The 13,081-nt window shown below is 39.4% G+C and overlaps 1 protein-coding gene across 1 annotated transcript in view; it reads right to left on the bottom strand.

The window, feature by feature from the left end:
• Positions 1–5,009: 5,009 nt before the first annotated feature.
• The window catches only part of LOC103262111 (MORC family CW-type zinc finger protein 1), a gene marked incomplete at its 3' end in the record, with an annotated part of 81,438 nt that continues 73,366 nt past the window's right edge, over positions 5,010–13,081 (bottom strand). The window contains exons 11-14 of the mRNA XM_008059722.1: positions 12,617–12,687; positions 10,122–10,186; positions 7,370–7,513; positions 5,010–5,164 (exon numbers count right to left, since the gene is read on the bottom strand). Of these exons, the coding sequence (XP_008057913.1) occupies positions 5,010–5,164; positions 7,370–7,513; positions 10,122–10,186; positions 12,617–12,687 (435 nt within the window). The remainder of the gene's footprint in view (positions 5,165–7,369; positions 7,514–10,121; positions 10,187–12,616; positions 12,688–13,081) is intronic.

Here is a 13,081-nt window from a genome sequence, read left to right as displayed (position 1 = left end):
CAGTGCAGATCACTAGTATAGGGCCACAGTGTATGACCTTCCTATCCTGTGCAACAAGATTTACATGAAATCACAGAGAAAATATTAACCAGACTTTACATAAATCTGGAAGTATAATACATTAGTTAGAAGTCTGCATTAGATATTTTTATTTTTATTTTTTAGATTTTTTTTAAAAGTCCTGACAGCCTGAAAGAATGGGGCTAATAAAGTGATAATATTTAGTAGGGATAAAAACTCTAGGGCTCAAAAGCACTTACTGGAAAAAATAAAGAAAAGTATGGCTTTTCAAGAACACACATAAAAAATTTTGTTAAAATTTTTAACTGGTAATAAAGACACAATGTCAATTATGTGCCTAGTGAGAGTTAATGTATTGTTAGGCTGCACCAACAGGATTACAACAACTCAAAAAAAACAAAAAAAAGATGACGATCCCTTTTCAGTCAAGGCTGTCCAGATTTCATCTGGAATATTTTGTTTCTAGGTAATACACTTTAAAATATGTTAGAATAATAAATATATTTAAAACAATGTCAAATGAAGAAGAGTAAAACGACTTGGAAATGTTAGTCAAGACAAAACAAGATTGAAGAGAGAGAAACTCTTGTCTCCAACTATCTGGGGGGCTGTCACTTGGAAAGGCTTTAGGCCTATCCTCCATGGCCTCAAGTGGGAAGAATTAAGTCGGCCTGGCTAACTCCTCCTCATCCTTCAGGAAATATCACTTCCTCAAGGAGGGCTTCCCTGGCCTATAGACTGTGGGTTCCCAATCACTGGCTTCTGTAGCTTTCTTCCTCCTCTGCTGGGTACCAATTCTATTTCTAATTGTCTGTCAAATCATGCTAGCCTGTGTATGAGTTCATTCGGGTTGCTATAACGAAATATCGTAAACTGGGTAGCTTATAAACAACAGAAATGTATTCCTCAGTTCTGGAGGTGGAAAGGCCAAGATTAAGGTACTGTCAGATTTTGAGTCTGGTGAGAGCTCACTTTCTCACTCCCATGTCACATGACGAAAAGGGTGAGGGGTCCTTCTTAGGCCTCCTTTATAAATACACTAATTCCAATCATGAAGGCTCTGCTTTCATGACCTAGTCACCCCCAAAGGTCCCACCTTCTAATATCATTAACTCAGGGGTCAGGATTTTGGGGTATGAATTTTGGGTGGGAGTAGGGGATGAGAGGAGGAACACAAGCATGTAGACTATAGTACCCTGCTAGACTGTAAGACCCTAGAGAGGAGAGCGTTCAATTTGTTACACTTGTGCCTAGAACAGTTGAATGAATGAAAAAAAAATGAGGAATAGATTTAGATTTAATATGGAGATGTATTTTTCAATAGAGTTGTGCAGAAATTCATGGGCTGCCTCAAGAGATAGCAATTTTCCTTTCATGGGAGGCCCTCACTCAGGCTTAAAATGGCAGTGAGGTAGAGGCAATTGAAGGTGACTGGACTAAATGATTTCTATCCTCCTTGCCAACCAAGGAACCATGATTTGAATTCTGCTGGGAAGGTTATGCTAATTATACCATATATTTTGTTTTATCACATCAGCTCAATTCTGATCCATTTTGGAAAAGTTTAGTAATAAATTTCTACATAATTGCTTCTGTTCAAACCCAATTCACTGGATGTTTCTCCCCATTTATTCTTTCTCCTTCTCTCCCTATTTCCCAGCGTTGACCATTAATATTTCCTCCTTATTGTGAGAATGTAGAAAGCTTCAAAAAAACACAGTGGCCAGACAGTGAGGTCAGATCAGACTCAGAGACAAGAAAAATATTTCTTAGATTCATAGTGGGCCAAAGGTAAATGCAGATTTGATAAATGACACAAAGTCATTACCTCTCCATTTCCCTTTCTGCTGATTCAATTTTTACAAGGGTCCAATTTTTTATAAAAACACCTTAGATTTTCAGCAAATATAAAGACTGTATCTTTTATTTTTAAGGAAAAAAAAATCTACCCAAATGTTTTTGGTTAAAATTGTGTGCCCAACTGGGCACGGTGGCTCAGCCTGTAATCCCGCGCCTTTGGGAGGCTGAGGTGAGTGGATTGCCTGAGCCCACGGGTTCGAGACCCACCTGGGCAACTTGGCGAGACCTCATCTCTACAATAAATCAAAAATCAGCTGGGCGTGGTAGTGCATGCCTGTAATTCCGGCTACTCGGAAGGCTGAGGCGGAAGGATCGCCGGAGCCCAGCAGGTCGAGGTTGCGGTGGCCAGGAATGGCCACTACACTCCAGTCTGGGCAACAGAGTGAGATTCCAACTCAAAAATAAATAAATAAATAAATAAATAAAATCGTGTGCCCTGTAACACTGACTTTCAGAGTATTAGTCAAGCATTACATAATTCTGGTTACTCCTATGGGAATTAATGAGCAAAGACCTTGAAGGTCAATCTTAGAAGTTACTGAAACTATCAATTTTGACTTTGATTACCTGGTTTAGTTTGATAATAAACTTTAGGAATAAAGTTATGAGACATGTGAACAAATACACGTGCCTGCTATCCTTACTCGATTTTCTGCCTTCCTTCTTTTGTGAGGGTATCCTCTAGCCCTAAATAAGTTCACAGATAATTATGAAATTGGGAAAACAACCTGGTATTAGTGAATAATAATAAACATAAAACTCTAACATTTATTTTTAACTCTATTATATCTGTTGAGAAGGTTTTGAAAAACAAAGTAGGCAGAAAGGATGCAGAACTACTTAGAGTGATGGAGGGAGACTGGCATGTGACACTCTAGAGCTGAGAGTACAATAGTTGGGAGGGTGCCCACACACCAGGTGAAGGAGCTGTGAGAGAGCCCCGCCCACAAACAGGACTGAGTATGACTCTCCTAGGTGTGGTCTGGATAAAGATCATTTCTTTTTTTTTGAGTCAGAGTCTCACTCTGTTGCCCAGGCTGGAGTGCAGTGGCATGCTGATGGTCACAGCAGCTGTGACCTGCTGGGCTCAGGTGATCCTTCCGCCTCGGCCTTCCACGTAGCTGGAACTACAGGCTCACGCCATCATGCCCAGCTAATGTTTTGATTTATTGTAGAGATGAGGTCTCGCCAAGTTGCCCAGGTTGGTCTCAAACCCAAAGGCTCAGGCAATCCTCTCACCTTGGCCTCCCAAAGTGCTGGGATTATAGGCGTAAGCCCACTGTGCCCGGCCAAAGATCATTTCTATGACATTTAATGCCTTGCTCTTTTTGAGGAATTAATTCCTTATTCTGAAGATGAGGAAGACAAGGAAAAGATTATAGAGAAGATAAGGGCAAAATGCGGAGTCACAAAATTTTCACAAGCTTCATGTTTTCCTTTTGTACCATGTCATACTAGCATTGAAAGACCAGGGAGTAGATGTTTGATCTACACCTCACTGTTTACATTTATGTTTATGTTTATACTTTCCTAAGTGCTCTTCAGCTTTAAGCAAACCTGCCAAGTACTGTAATCATTCCAATGTTTAGTATAACTTGAAACATGTCTCTGAAGAAAAACAGATGTGAAAAAGTATGCCTACCCTAAGAAAAAAATTACCTGGGTGTACTTCAGAGCAGTGTTTCTTAAACTTAAATGTGCATACAAATCACTTGGAGATCTTGTGAAAATATAGATTTTAATTCAGTAGGTCTCTGGTGGAGCCTGAGATTCTGCATTTCTGACAAGCTCCAGTTATCCAGGTAATGGCGATGCCAGTGATGCTGATGTCACTGTTCCACTGATCACACTCTAAGTAGGTTTTAGACCATGACATGAAAATCCAGCTTTGGCAGGAAATCTGTGCCCTCAACCTCACTCCCCCATTCTTATTTTCTCTTAAGTCGCACACTTTTCCTTATTTCGCTGGTGAGAAAATTTTAGGCCCACGCCGGATAAGTACAAAAGAAAAAATATTCTAAAATTACGACTTCAAGTTAAGATTTTAAGTTGTCTCAAGGGTAGAGACGTACTTTTGATATGCATGAATTATACATACTTCATGCAAATCATTGAACAAATACATGGTAGCCTGTCTGTTTCTTTCCACAAATGAAGCCCTATGTCTGCAGAACTTAAAAAGAAGTTTATTTAATTAATGCACAACACACCATTTCCTTGGTTCAGGTATCGCTGGGGAGTGAAGTGATCAGAATAAGTCAAATTTTCCAGATAACTAAAGTTTACTTTTTTAAGATGCCAAACATTTGTTTTAGTGATTTTTAATTGAAAACTTTCTGGAATTAACATATTCAAGAATTATTTAATATATGAAACAAAGTTTAACATATCTGCAGATATCCACGGTCAATAGTTACTACTGCATGGCATGACACAATAATACTATAACAGCCACTAAGGTCTACATGGGATCATGTGCTCTTACACTAGGGAATCTCAGTGTCCAGAAATTGAGGGTTTCTCAGTCTGTTTGTAGCAACCTTAGGCTTTTTTCCTCCATGGTCAGCAGTCACTTCACACTTCTCTCTGACTGCCCTCCCCTTCCAATGTCTAATCAGTCGCTCTGCATTTCACATGATATTGTAGGAAAGACTGTGAAACTGCCTCTCTCCTCACTTCTCGTGTGTTTTTAAAGCAGGAGCTCTCGGCCAGGAGCGGTGGTTCACGCCTGTAATCCCAGCACTTTGGGAGGCTGAGGCGAGAGGACTGCCTGAGTCCTGGGATTTGAGACCAGTCTGGGCAACTTGGCAAGACCTCATCTCTCCAATAAATCAAAATATTAGCTAGACATGGTAGTGTGCACCTGTAGTTCCAGCTACTTGGAAAGCTGAAGTGGAAGGATTACCTGAGCCCAGCAGGTCGAGGCTGCAGTGGCCATGGTGTGCCACTACACTCCAGCCTGGGCTGCAGAGTGAGACTCTGACTCAAAAAATAAAAATAAATAAGTAAAGCAGGAGCTCTCTTTCAGGGTTTTAGATTATACCTGAATCAATGCAATCATTTCATCTTAAAGAAAGCACATGAATTGGTCCTCTTTAAGTATCTCTTACTGTGACTTGAATACTCACTGATTCCAGTGTCCTTACAGTACTGGACCAAGTACTGTCCCATGACTTTGAGCAGATGATTATACTCTCGGACATTAAGAAATTCCTGTTTATTATGGGATGGTTCCATGATCTCCAAGGGTATATTAACAATTCCAACCACACCTGCACCAAGTCTGAGGAATAAATGCATTTATAAGTTTTGTGAAATGTGGCTAAAGAAAAATAAAAATAAAATACATTCTCATCATTTGAAATCAATATTTTTCAAAACTAAATTTATTCACTTGGTCTGGACCATGTCAAAGTTTAACAAGTAGTCTTATTTCACTATCATAAAGCCATGGTGATCCTAAGTGTGTTTGGCCCCACAATACAAAAATCACTTAGTATAACATTACTGAAATCATAAGACTCTTTCCAACGCTATCACCTTACATGTGTTGTCAAGGTAGTTGGGAAGGAGCGGCCTTTTAGCATTAAACACCAGTAATGATACCTTACTACAATAAACTGGCATAATCCTCTAAATGATACTAGTCAGAGAGTCACTTTATTTGTCCACATGTCACCTGTCAAGTTGGATTTCTCCTCATCATTGCAGAAATTTAGAGGGTGCTCAGTGAATTCTAAGGTACCCTAGGGTTGGGTTATCCCAGAGAGTAACAGGTATTTGACTGTGAGACTGATGGATAAACTCTACTTTGTTTTTCACTTTTTAGTAGCACATGATGCACATGGTTAGGACATTCTGCTGAGTGAAAGAACCTGTTCTGGGAAAGAACATCCAGTTGTCTAGGCCTTCAGGGCTCCTTTCTGCCCCTGACATGGCACACAGATAATCTTTTTCAATTTGGGGTCCCTACTTGTCTTGTTTTTCACCACTTTTCTCTTCCACCCTGCTTTCCCATCACTATCCATTCTACAAATCTAAATTTGGGCATCACTTCTTCCAGGAAGCCTTACTTGACTTCCCCAGTTTGGTTTACTGCCATGATGCTCACCTCAAACACAGTATTCATTCATTCAAGTTCAGCACCTGGCCCTGTTTCAGGAACTTGAAATACAGTAATAAACCAGAAAGACAAGGTCCCTGATTCTGAATTTTCCCTTCCACTTAAAGGGAGCCAAGTATGAATCTAATAAACAGATAAATGCACAAGATCATTACAGGTGGTGATAGGTGGTAAGAGAAACATAAACGCAGGTGCTGTAATATGTGAAGAGTGACAGGGGAGTGGGTAAGGGCAGTGGCTAGTTTTAATGAGACAGTCAAGGAAGACCTTCCTGAGGTGAGGACTTTAGGCTTGTGGCTGAATGGCTGGCAGTAAGAAGATCTGAGGACAGGGGGTTCAAGGTCAAGGGAATAGCAAGTGCCAAGGCCTTTATGCAGGAATGAGCTTAGGAGACTGACGACCAAGGACTGGAGAGAGGGTGGGGTATGGCTAGGGTGTGGGGTTCCAGAGCCAGCCAGTGGCAAGAGCACTGCAAGACCATGGTAAGCAGTTCTATTAGACTGCACTGGGGTTTTAAGCATGTGAGCCGACTGATTTAGGTTTTAAAAGATCATTCTTGCTGTTTTCACACAATATAAAAAATGTGCATTTATACACTTGACCCTTTTACCACAAAAAGTAGTAGGTCTTGATCATTTTGTCTGCAGTGTTTAGTACAGTGCCCAGTATGGGATACCACCCTCTAAGTGTGTGCTGAATGAATAGCAAAAGAATTGCGAATTCCTTGAGAGTGAGGAAACAAGATGATAAATGCTACCCTGACCCATTCTACTGGTCACAGTTATCTTGTCCAACCCTGTCCTTTTCTATATGCCTCTTCAGAACTCTACATAATTGGTGAAAGCAGCTAGTGGAGTTTCAGACCACTGGGAAAGCTCCAGAATATATTATTCTAGAATCCAAATAGGTTGGACAGCTCTGATAATATATGCTCATGCAGGTGACTGGCAAGAGCTCATACCTGTAGTGGCTGCACAAAATGTTAACAGGGTTGCTTTACAAGACTATGGATTTTTCTTTCCTTTCTCTTCCAGAATTTCTTTAAAATGCTTGTATTATTTTAAAATGGGTAAAACATTAAAAATGTAAGTTGAATAGATTGCACAAGAAATGGTCAAACCTCAAGTTGGTTCAAGGGACACATTGAAAAAATTTCCAAAAGTGTGTTTTTTCCTTAGAGTACACATGCAGCTTCACTGATATTATAAATCAGGCAGATTAATGCCTGCATATCGACAGGAAGGGTAAACAGAGACTATGACACCTGTTCCCATTGTGATTAATCACTCATCTCACTTTGCAGACAGAATCTTACTGCCACCTCCCGCTCCCTGCTTGTGCCTCTGAAAACAAAAACATACTTACAAGGACTTCAGTTTCAACTGTGGGCCCACTTTCTCATGCATTTTGATCAAACGGTTATTACTGTAAATGAACATTCCCGCTTGGCTTCGGTTTTCTATGTTCACTCCAAAGAAGAGGGAGAGTGTTCTTGCTTTTTTTAATTCTCTAGAGTTGTATTTAGAAAGTTAAAAAAATGTATTAAATAAAAACACAGAATTTACAAAACTGCTAATAAACTCAAAAGGTAAAACTCAAATGAATATATAGAAAATATCTAGATATCCTGCAAAACCTGGTGGACACTCTCAGTATCTTTGTAGAGCTAAGTGTTCTATACAGACATGATGTCAATAACTATACCAAACAAGCATGTGTTGATTCAAAAACAGGTCTGCCAATTTAAATTTACAAGAACTAGAAAACGCCAAAAGAGTTCTGAAATGTTAACTGGTCTGATATGTACATTGCAGCATTTCTGGAAAAAATGATGATTTGGCGATTTAAAATTTTAGGTATCCCTAACAGTTGATGTGATTTCTATTTTTCAGCATGTTTTCAAGTCTCCCAATATCCTACATAGACTGGACTGTGCCAAAAGATATTTTTTGGCTTTCTCTCTAACCTTTCCAAAATAAAAGGTAAATAAAAGTTAATAAAGCAAGTTTACAAGAGCAACAGATATGAGCTCCTGTTTTTTTGGCACTGACCTTCTATATTGTGTTTTCTGTGACTTTTCTATTAAAAGCATAAAAATGGAAACTGAAAAATAGCAGAATATGAATGAAAGATCTACAGTAAGGAGTTGTGATGTAAACACCTATAGAGAGAGGGCTGCTGGGAGCTATGACAGTACCCAGAAGTGAGAGGCAGACCTGGCTTCAAATACAAATTTGTCCTTGTAATAACCATGTAACCAGGAAAGAGCCCCTTAAACTTTCAGTCTCATCTGAAACATGGAAAGAATATCCACCTAGCCACTTGGGATGCCATGATATACACAGTACATTAGATTTTGTGAGCAAGTTCTTGACATGGGTTAACAGATTATGTATTTATTAAATGTATGTATACTTAAGCTTAAACATATATGATCAAGCTTTTTTAAAAAATCACTACTCAAAAATGAGATTCCAACTTGTCAACAAAAAAAGAGTACTGGCTGTGTAAGGGATCTCTAAACAGAGTGTTACAGGATATGACATAGTCACTCTGCAATACTAACTGGCATTTAAAGTTTAAAAATAAACAGTATCTTGCTATCAAAACAAGTTCATGGCAACAGGTATTATTATTAATAAAGTGTTTCAGCCGGGCTCGGTGGCTCAGCCTGTAATCCCGTGCTTTTGGGAGGGTGAGGTGAGTGGATTGCCTGAGCCCATGGGTTGGAGACCTACCTGGGCAGGCGAGACCTCATCTCTACAATAAATCAAAAAATTAGCCGGGCGTGATAGCGCGCGCCTGTAGTTCCAGCTTTGTGGAAGGCTGAGGCGGAAGGATCGCCGGAGCCCAGCAGGTCGAGGCTGCAGTGGCCGGGAGCGGCCACTGCACTCCAGTCTGGGTGACACAGTGAGACTCCAAATCAAAAAAAAAATAATAAATAAATAAATAAATAAAGTTTTTCATACAGTGAACTTGTTTCAACATGGTATTTTTCTAAAGACCTTAGAGAGGCCTTTGTTTTTCAATTAAAATGTCTATGATATCTAAACTGCTCTGATAAATGCATAAATAACATTTAAAATTTACTTATTTTGATAAAAGCATCATAACTTAAGTTTATGTTTTGAGGAAGTTATGGTTATATGTTAGTAGGTAGTTTACCACAAATAATGTTGAAAACTCATACTTCCCCAAAAAAACAGTTTCACAAAGATACCATAGTTTTCAACATTGTATGTCATGTAGGCAGCAGGGATTATTTTCAGTTTAACTTGCTTAGCATCTGAGTCGAAGGGCAGCTAATCTTATAAATATAAATATTTGATTTTGTTAATATAGCCTTGCTACTTTTATTAAACTATAGATAAGTAACACATTCACTGGAAACATGAATTTCTATCTTAAATGTTAAGATACTAGGACAAGGAAAGAAACTGAAACCAACTTCCCAGAAGGTACATGGCAAATGCCACAAAAGGCAAGTCAGTTGCCAGCTGACCCTCTAGGCAGTTCACTTCCTCATCCAGACACCTTCATCCAGACCAAACAGTCAAATGCTGAACTAATTTTTCACCTTTTTTCCAGAAGTTTTCACATTATGTAGACAAATATGTATACATACAAATGTGTACTCTATAAATATTGCTTATCTTGGTTGAGGGTCCTTAACCAAATTAATACTCCTACTATGAGGTGGCCACAAGTTGAAAAAGAGAAACTAGCCGGGCTCGGTGGCTCAGCCTGTAATCCCGTGCCTTTGGGAGGCTGAGGTGAGTGGATTGCCTGAGCCCGTGGGTTCAAGACCCGCCTGGGCAGCAAGACCTCATCTCTACAATAAATCAAAAAAATCAGCCTGGCATGGTAGCGCATGCCTGTAATTCCGGCTACTTGGAAGGCTGAGGCGGAAGGATCGCCGGAGCCCAGCAGGTCGAGGCTGCGGTGGCCGGGAGCGGCCACTGCACTCCAGTCTGGGCGACAGAGTGAGACTCCAACTCAAAAAAAAAAGAAAAAGAGAAACTGTCACAAAAACCACCAAATCTACCACCTACTTAGAAAGCAGAATTTCTTTTAACATAGTACAGAGAATTGTTCCAACAGAAAATCTACGTCTTACCTCCGTTTCTCTTTTAGATTCATGTGCTTTGCTTCGACATCTTCCAAAGCTTTCTGTAATACATCCTGGAGGAGTACATTTGATTGGGAGAGAACACAATGCCACTGAATTAACAACAGGCAAGTTGATATTATCCTATTATCCAAATGTTTCAAAGGTAACAATGATAGCTTATATTGCTTAATGAAATTCTACCATGACAGACTCTCAATACCTGATAAATGACTAAGTTCCAATAGCTAAGAAGATAAACCAAATCCTAATCCAATGTTCTCTTTGTACATATTCAGAGGTCCTCTCTGCCTTTTAGAGAAAGAACTTTTATTCCCTATAATAGCACAATGGCTTTCACACAAACCTGTGAAAACTTGGGTGAGTTACTCAGTGTACCTAGGCGCTGATTTTTTTTGTCTATGCAAAGAAGGGCTCATTCATGTGATCACTAAGAGTTCTTTCAGGAAAAAGAAAAAGGTCATTAAGAAATTTCATTAGTAGCCAAAAGAAAATGCCTTCTTCATATCATATTCTGGATATCTCTAACTTGAACATCCAAAGCTTTCTCTTTACAGGATACCCCATCCCTAGGCTTCCTCTCTTTCAGAGTGCACCAATACCAGTACTCAGCTGCCTTTCCTACCTACTCTTTTTTTTTTTTAGCTTGGAATCTCACTCTGTCACCCAGGCTAGAGTGCAGTGACATGCTCACAGCCATCGCAGCCTCGACCTGCTGGGCTTAGGTGATCCTTCCGCCTCAGCCTTCCAAGTAGCTGGAACCACAGGCACACACTACCACACCCGGCTTATTTTTTGATTTATTGTAGAGACGAGGTCTCGCCAAGTTGCCCACGCTGGTCTCAAACTCCCAGGGTCAGGCAATTGTCTTGCTTCAGTCTCCCAAAGTGCTGGGATTACAGGCTGAGCCATCATTCCCGGCCCTTAACTATCTCACTACCCTATATCTGGCATGCTCCCTCTAATGAGGTGGAAGAGAACTAATTCACTATTATTGCTCTCACATATAAGAATAGACTTTTAATGTGCTGCATCCACTTGATATGAAAGGTGGGCATTTCTTTTGGTGGGTATGCCACTCATGGAACACTCTTCTCACTGACTTTCCAGGAAAAGAAAATATAAAAAAGAAATAGTAGCTATTTTATTTCAAATTCAACTGCCTGGAAGAACTTTAGAGGTAAAAAGCTTAGGTCATTCTGTTTTGCCTTCTTCTCTTTCTTAGAGAAACTAGGGTACTCAGAGCAACAAAGCAAGCGAGTCAAAGGCTTCCCACACCTCCCTGGTAGCACCCTCAGAGCACAGAGCAGAGAGATTGGCAGAAGTAACACGCAAAGGGAAAGAAGGAAGCAAGGTCCCAACTCATCAGTCCTTCTCTTGATTCTCAAACACATAAAGTAAAGGGAACTGATTTCTTAGAGACAAAAATTTAAAGGCTTAAACTACAAAAATATCAATAATTAATCACAATAAGAGAGGTTTATCTTTAACTTACAAAAATTAACGAAAAGAAAAAAGTAACAGAATTTTGAGGAAGCCATGGATAGATTTAGCTTTGGGGCATCACCACACGTTACTCTTTGAGCTCATCCTTCACTCAGGACCCTTAGAGATGAGAGCTCTTTATCAGATACTGCCTTGGTCCTGGAAAGTTACAGGGCAAATCACGAAAAGGATTCATATATTGAGTCTGTAGAAAAGACTCACAGGTCCTACTTATCCCTTTGTATGTAAGCAAACAAACGTGTTGTTTAATGATTCACCATGGTGGAAAGTTTTATAACATATTTTTGGCAAAAGTTAGCAAACTTAAAATACATGTCCTGCAGCAATATTCTTTTTCTCTTAGTGGCAATGCATTATGATTAATAATAATAGCTCTTTATAACTTATCTTACTCATGGGCATATTGCAAGGATTACAAAAAATGTTTATGAACTGTGTGGAGCAACTCATAAGAAAAGAGCTTTGTAAGCTGGAAGCATTGTTATTAATATTCATAATTATAGCACATAATTTCTAGCACTAGAAAGGTCTGCTTATTAGTCCTCTCCTTGCTTTCCCCATTTATTTGGGTCCATAGGGAGCTATGATTTGAATAAATGTCTACAAGGAGACCAGATGAGCTAGCTTTTTGGTTTTTGTTTTGTGTTGTCTGTTAGCTTTTCATTACTTTCTGCTTTTCTCGTATTACTTTCCTTTTCATTTTGAAGAAATTGATTGTGATGCTCTTTGTTACTGTTCTAAATTCACCCCATGTTTGTTCACCTTTGCTCTCAGTCTCAGCCTTCCTTGCATTGCTGGGATTCCTCTCCTCTCTCTACACTCATCTATTCTGTTTACCTGTGATAAAATCAATGTAATCTTCTGAGTTTACCTGTGCTTAAAAATTTAGGAAGTAAATGATAAGAGACAACTATGCACAGAAAAAAAGCAAATGATACTACTTGTCACTTAAGAAGACTGCTCTTTACACGCCATACCTTGGCAGGAGACAAAGAGGTGCTGTCAGGCTGGCTTACTTTGATTTGTGCTTCTTTCAATACAAATTCAGCTGGAAGCAGAAGCAAGACAATTATAAAACAGTGAAATTCTCTCAAGGAATTTTAAGTGAGCATTTCCCATACAAATAGCCATGACCAGTGAGAATGGAACACAGACCATAATCCCAGAAAACCCTATGTTCCTTTCATTGCTTTTACTCATTTCAAGTCTACTTTCTATAGAGCTTCTGCTTAAACATGAAAATATATAGGGCATAAATAAACATATAAATTCAAAAGCCATGAGCAAGACTTTGGCTGACAGAAAATGCTTTGAAATCCACAAAATATAAATGCAAAGCTATACCTCACTGCCAGATAACTGGAGTAGAGTAGCTTTGTCCCTGCAAAAAGAGAGGTGAATATGAAGAACATCCTTCTTAAAGTGCCCCCAATACTGATCCC

The sequence above is a fragment of the Carlito syrichta genome, unplaced genomic scaffold (assembly GCF_000164805.1).
Source record: "Carlito syrichta isolate Samal-C Ts95f unplaced genomic scaffold, Tarsius_syrichta-2.0.1 Scaffold91636, whole genome shotgun sequence".
Classification (NCBI taxonomy): domain Eukaryota; kingdom Metazoa; phylum Chordata; class Mammalia; order Primates; family Tarsiidae; genus Carlito; species Carlito syrichta.
This window is presented reverse-complemented; position numbering and strand designations above follow the sequence as displayed.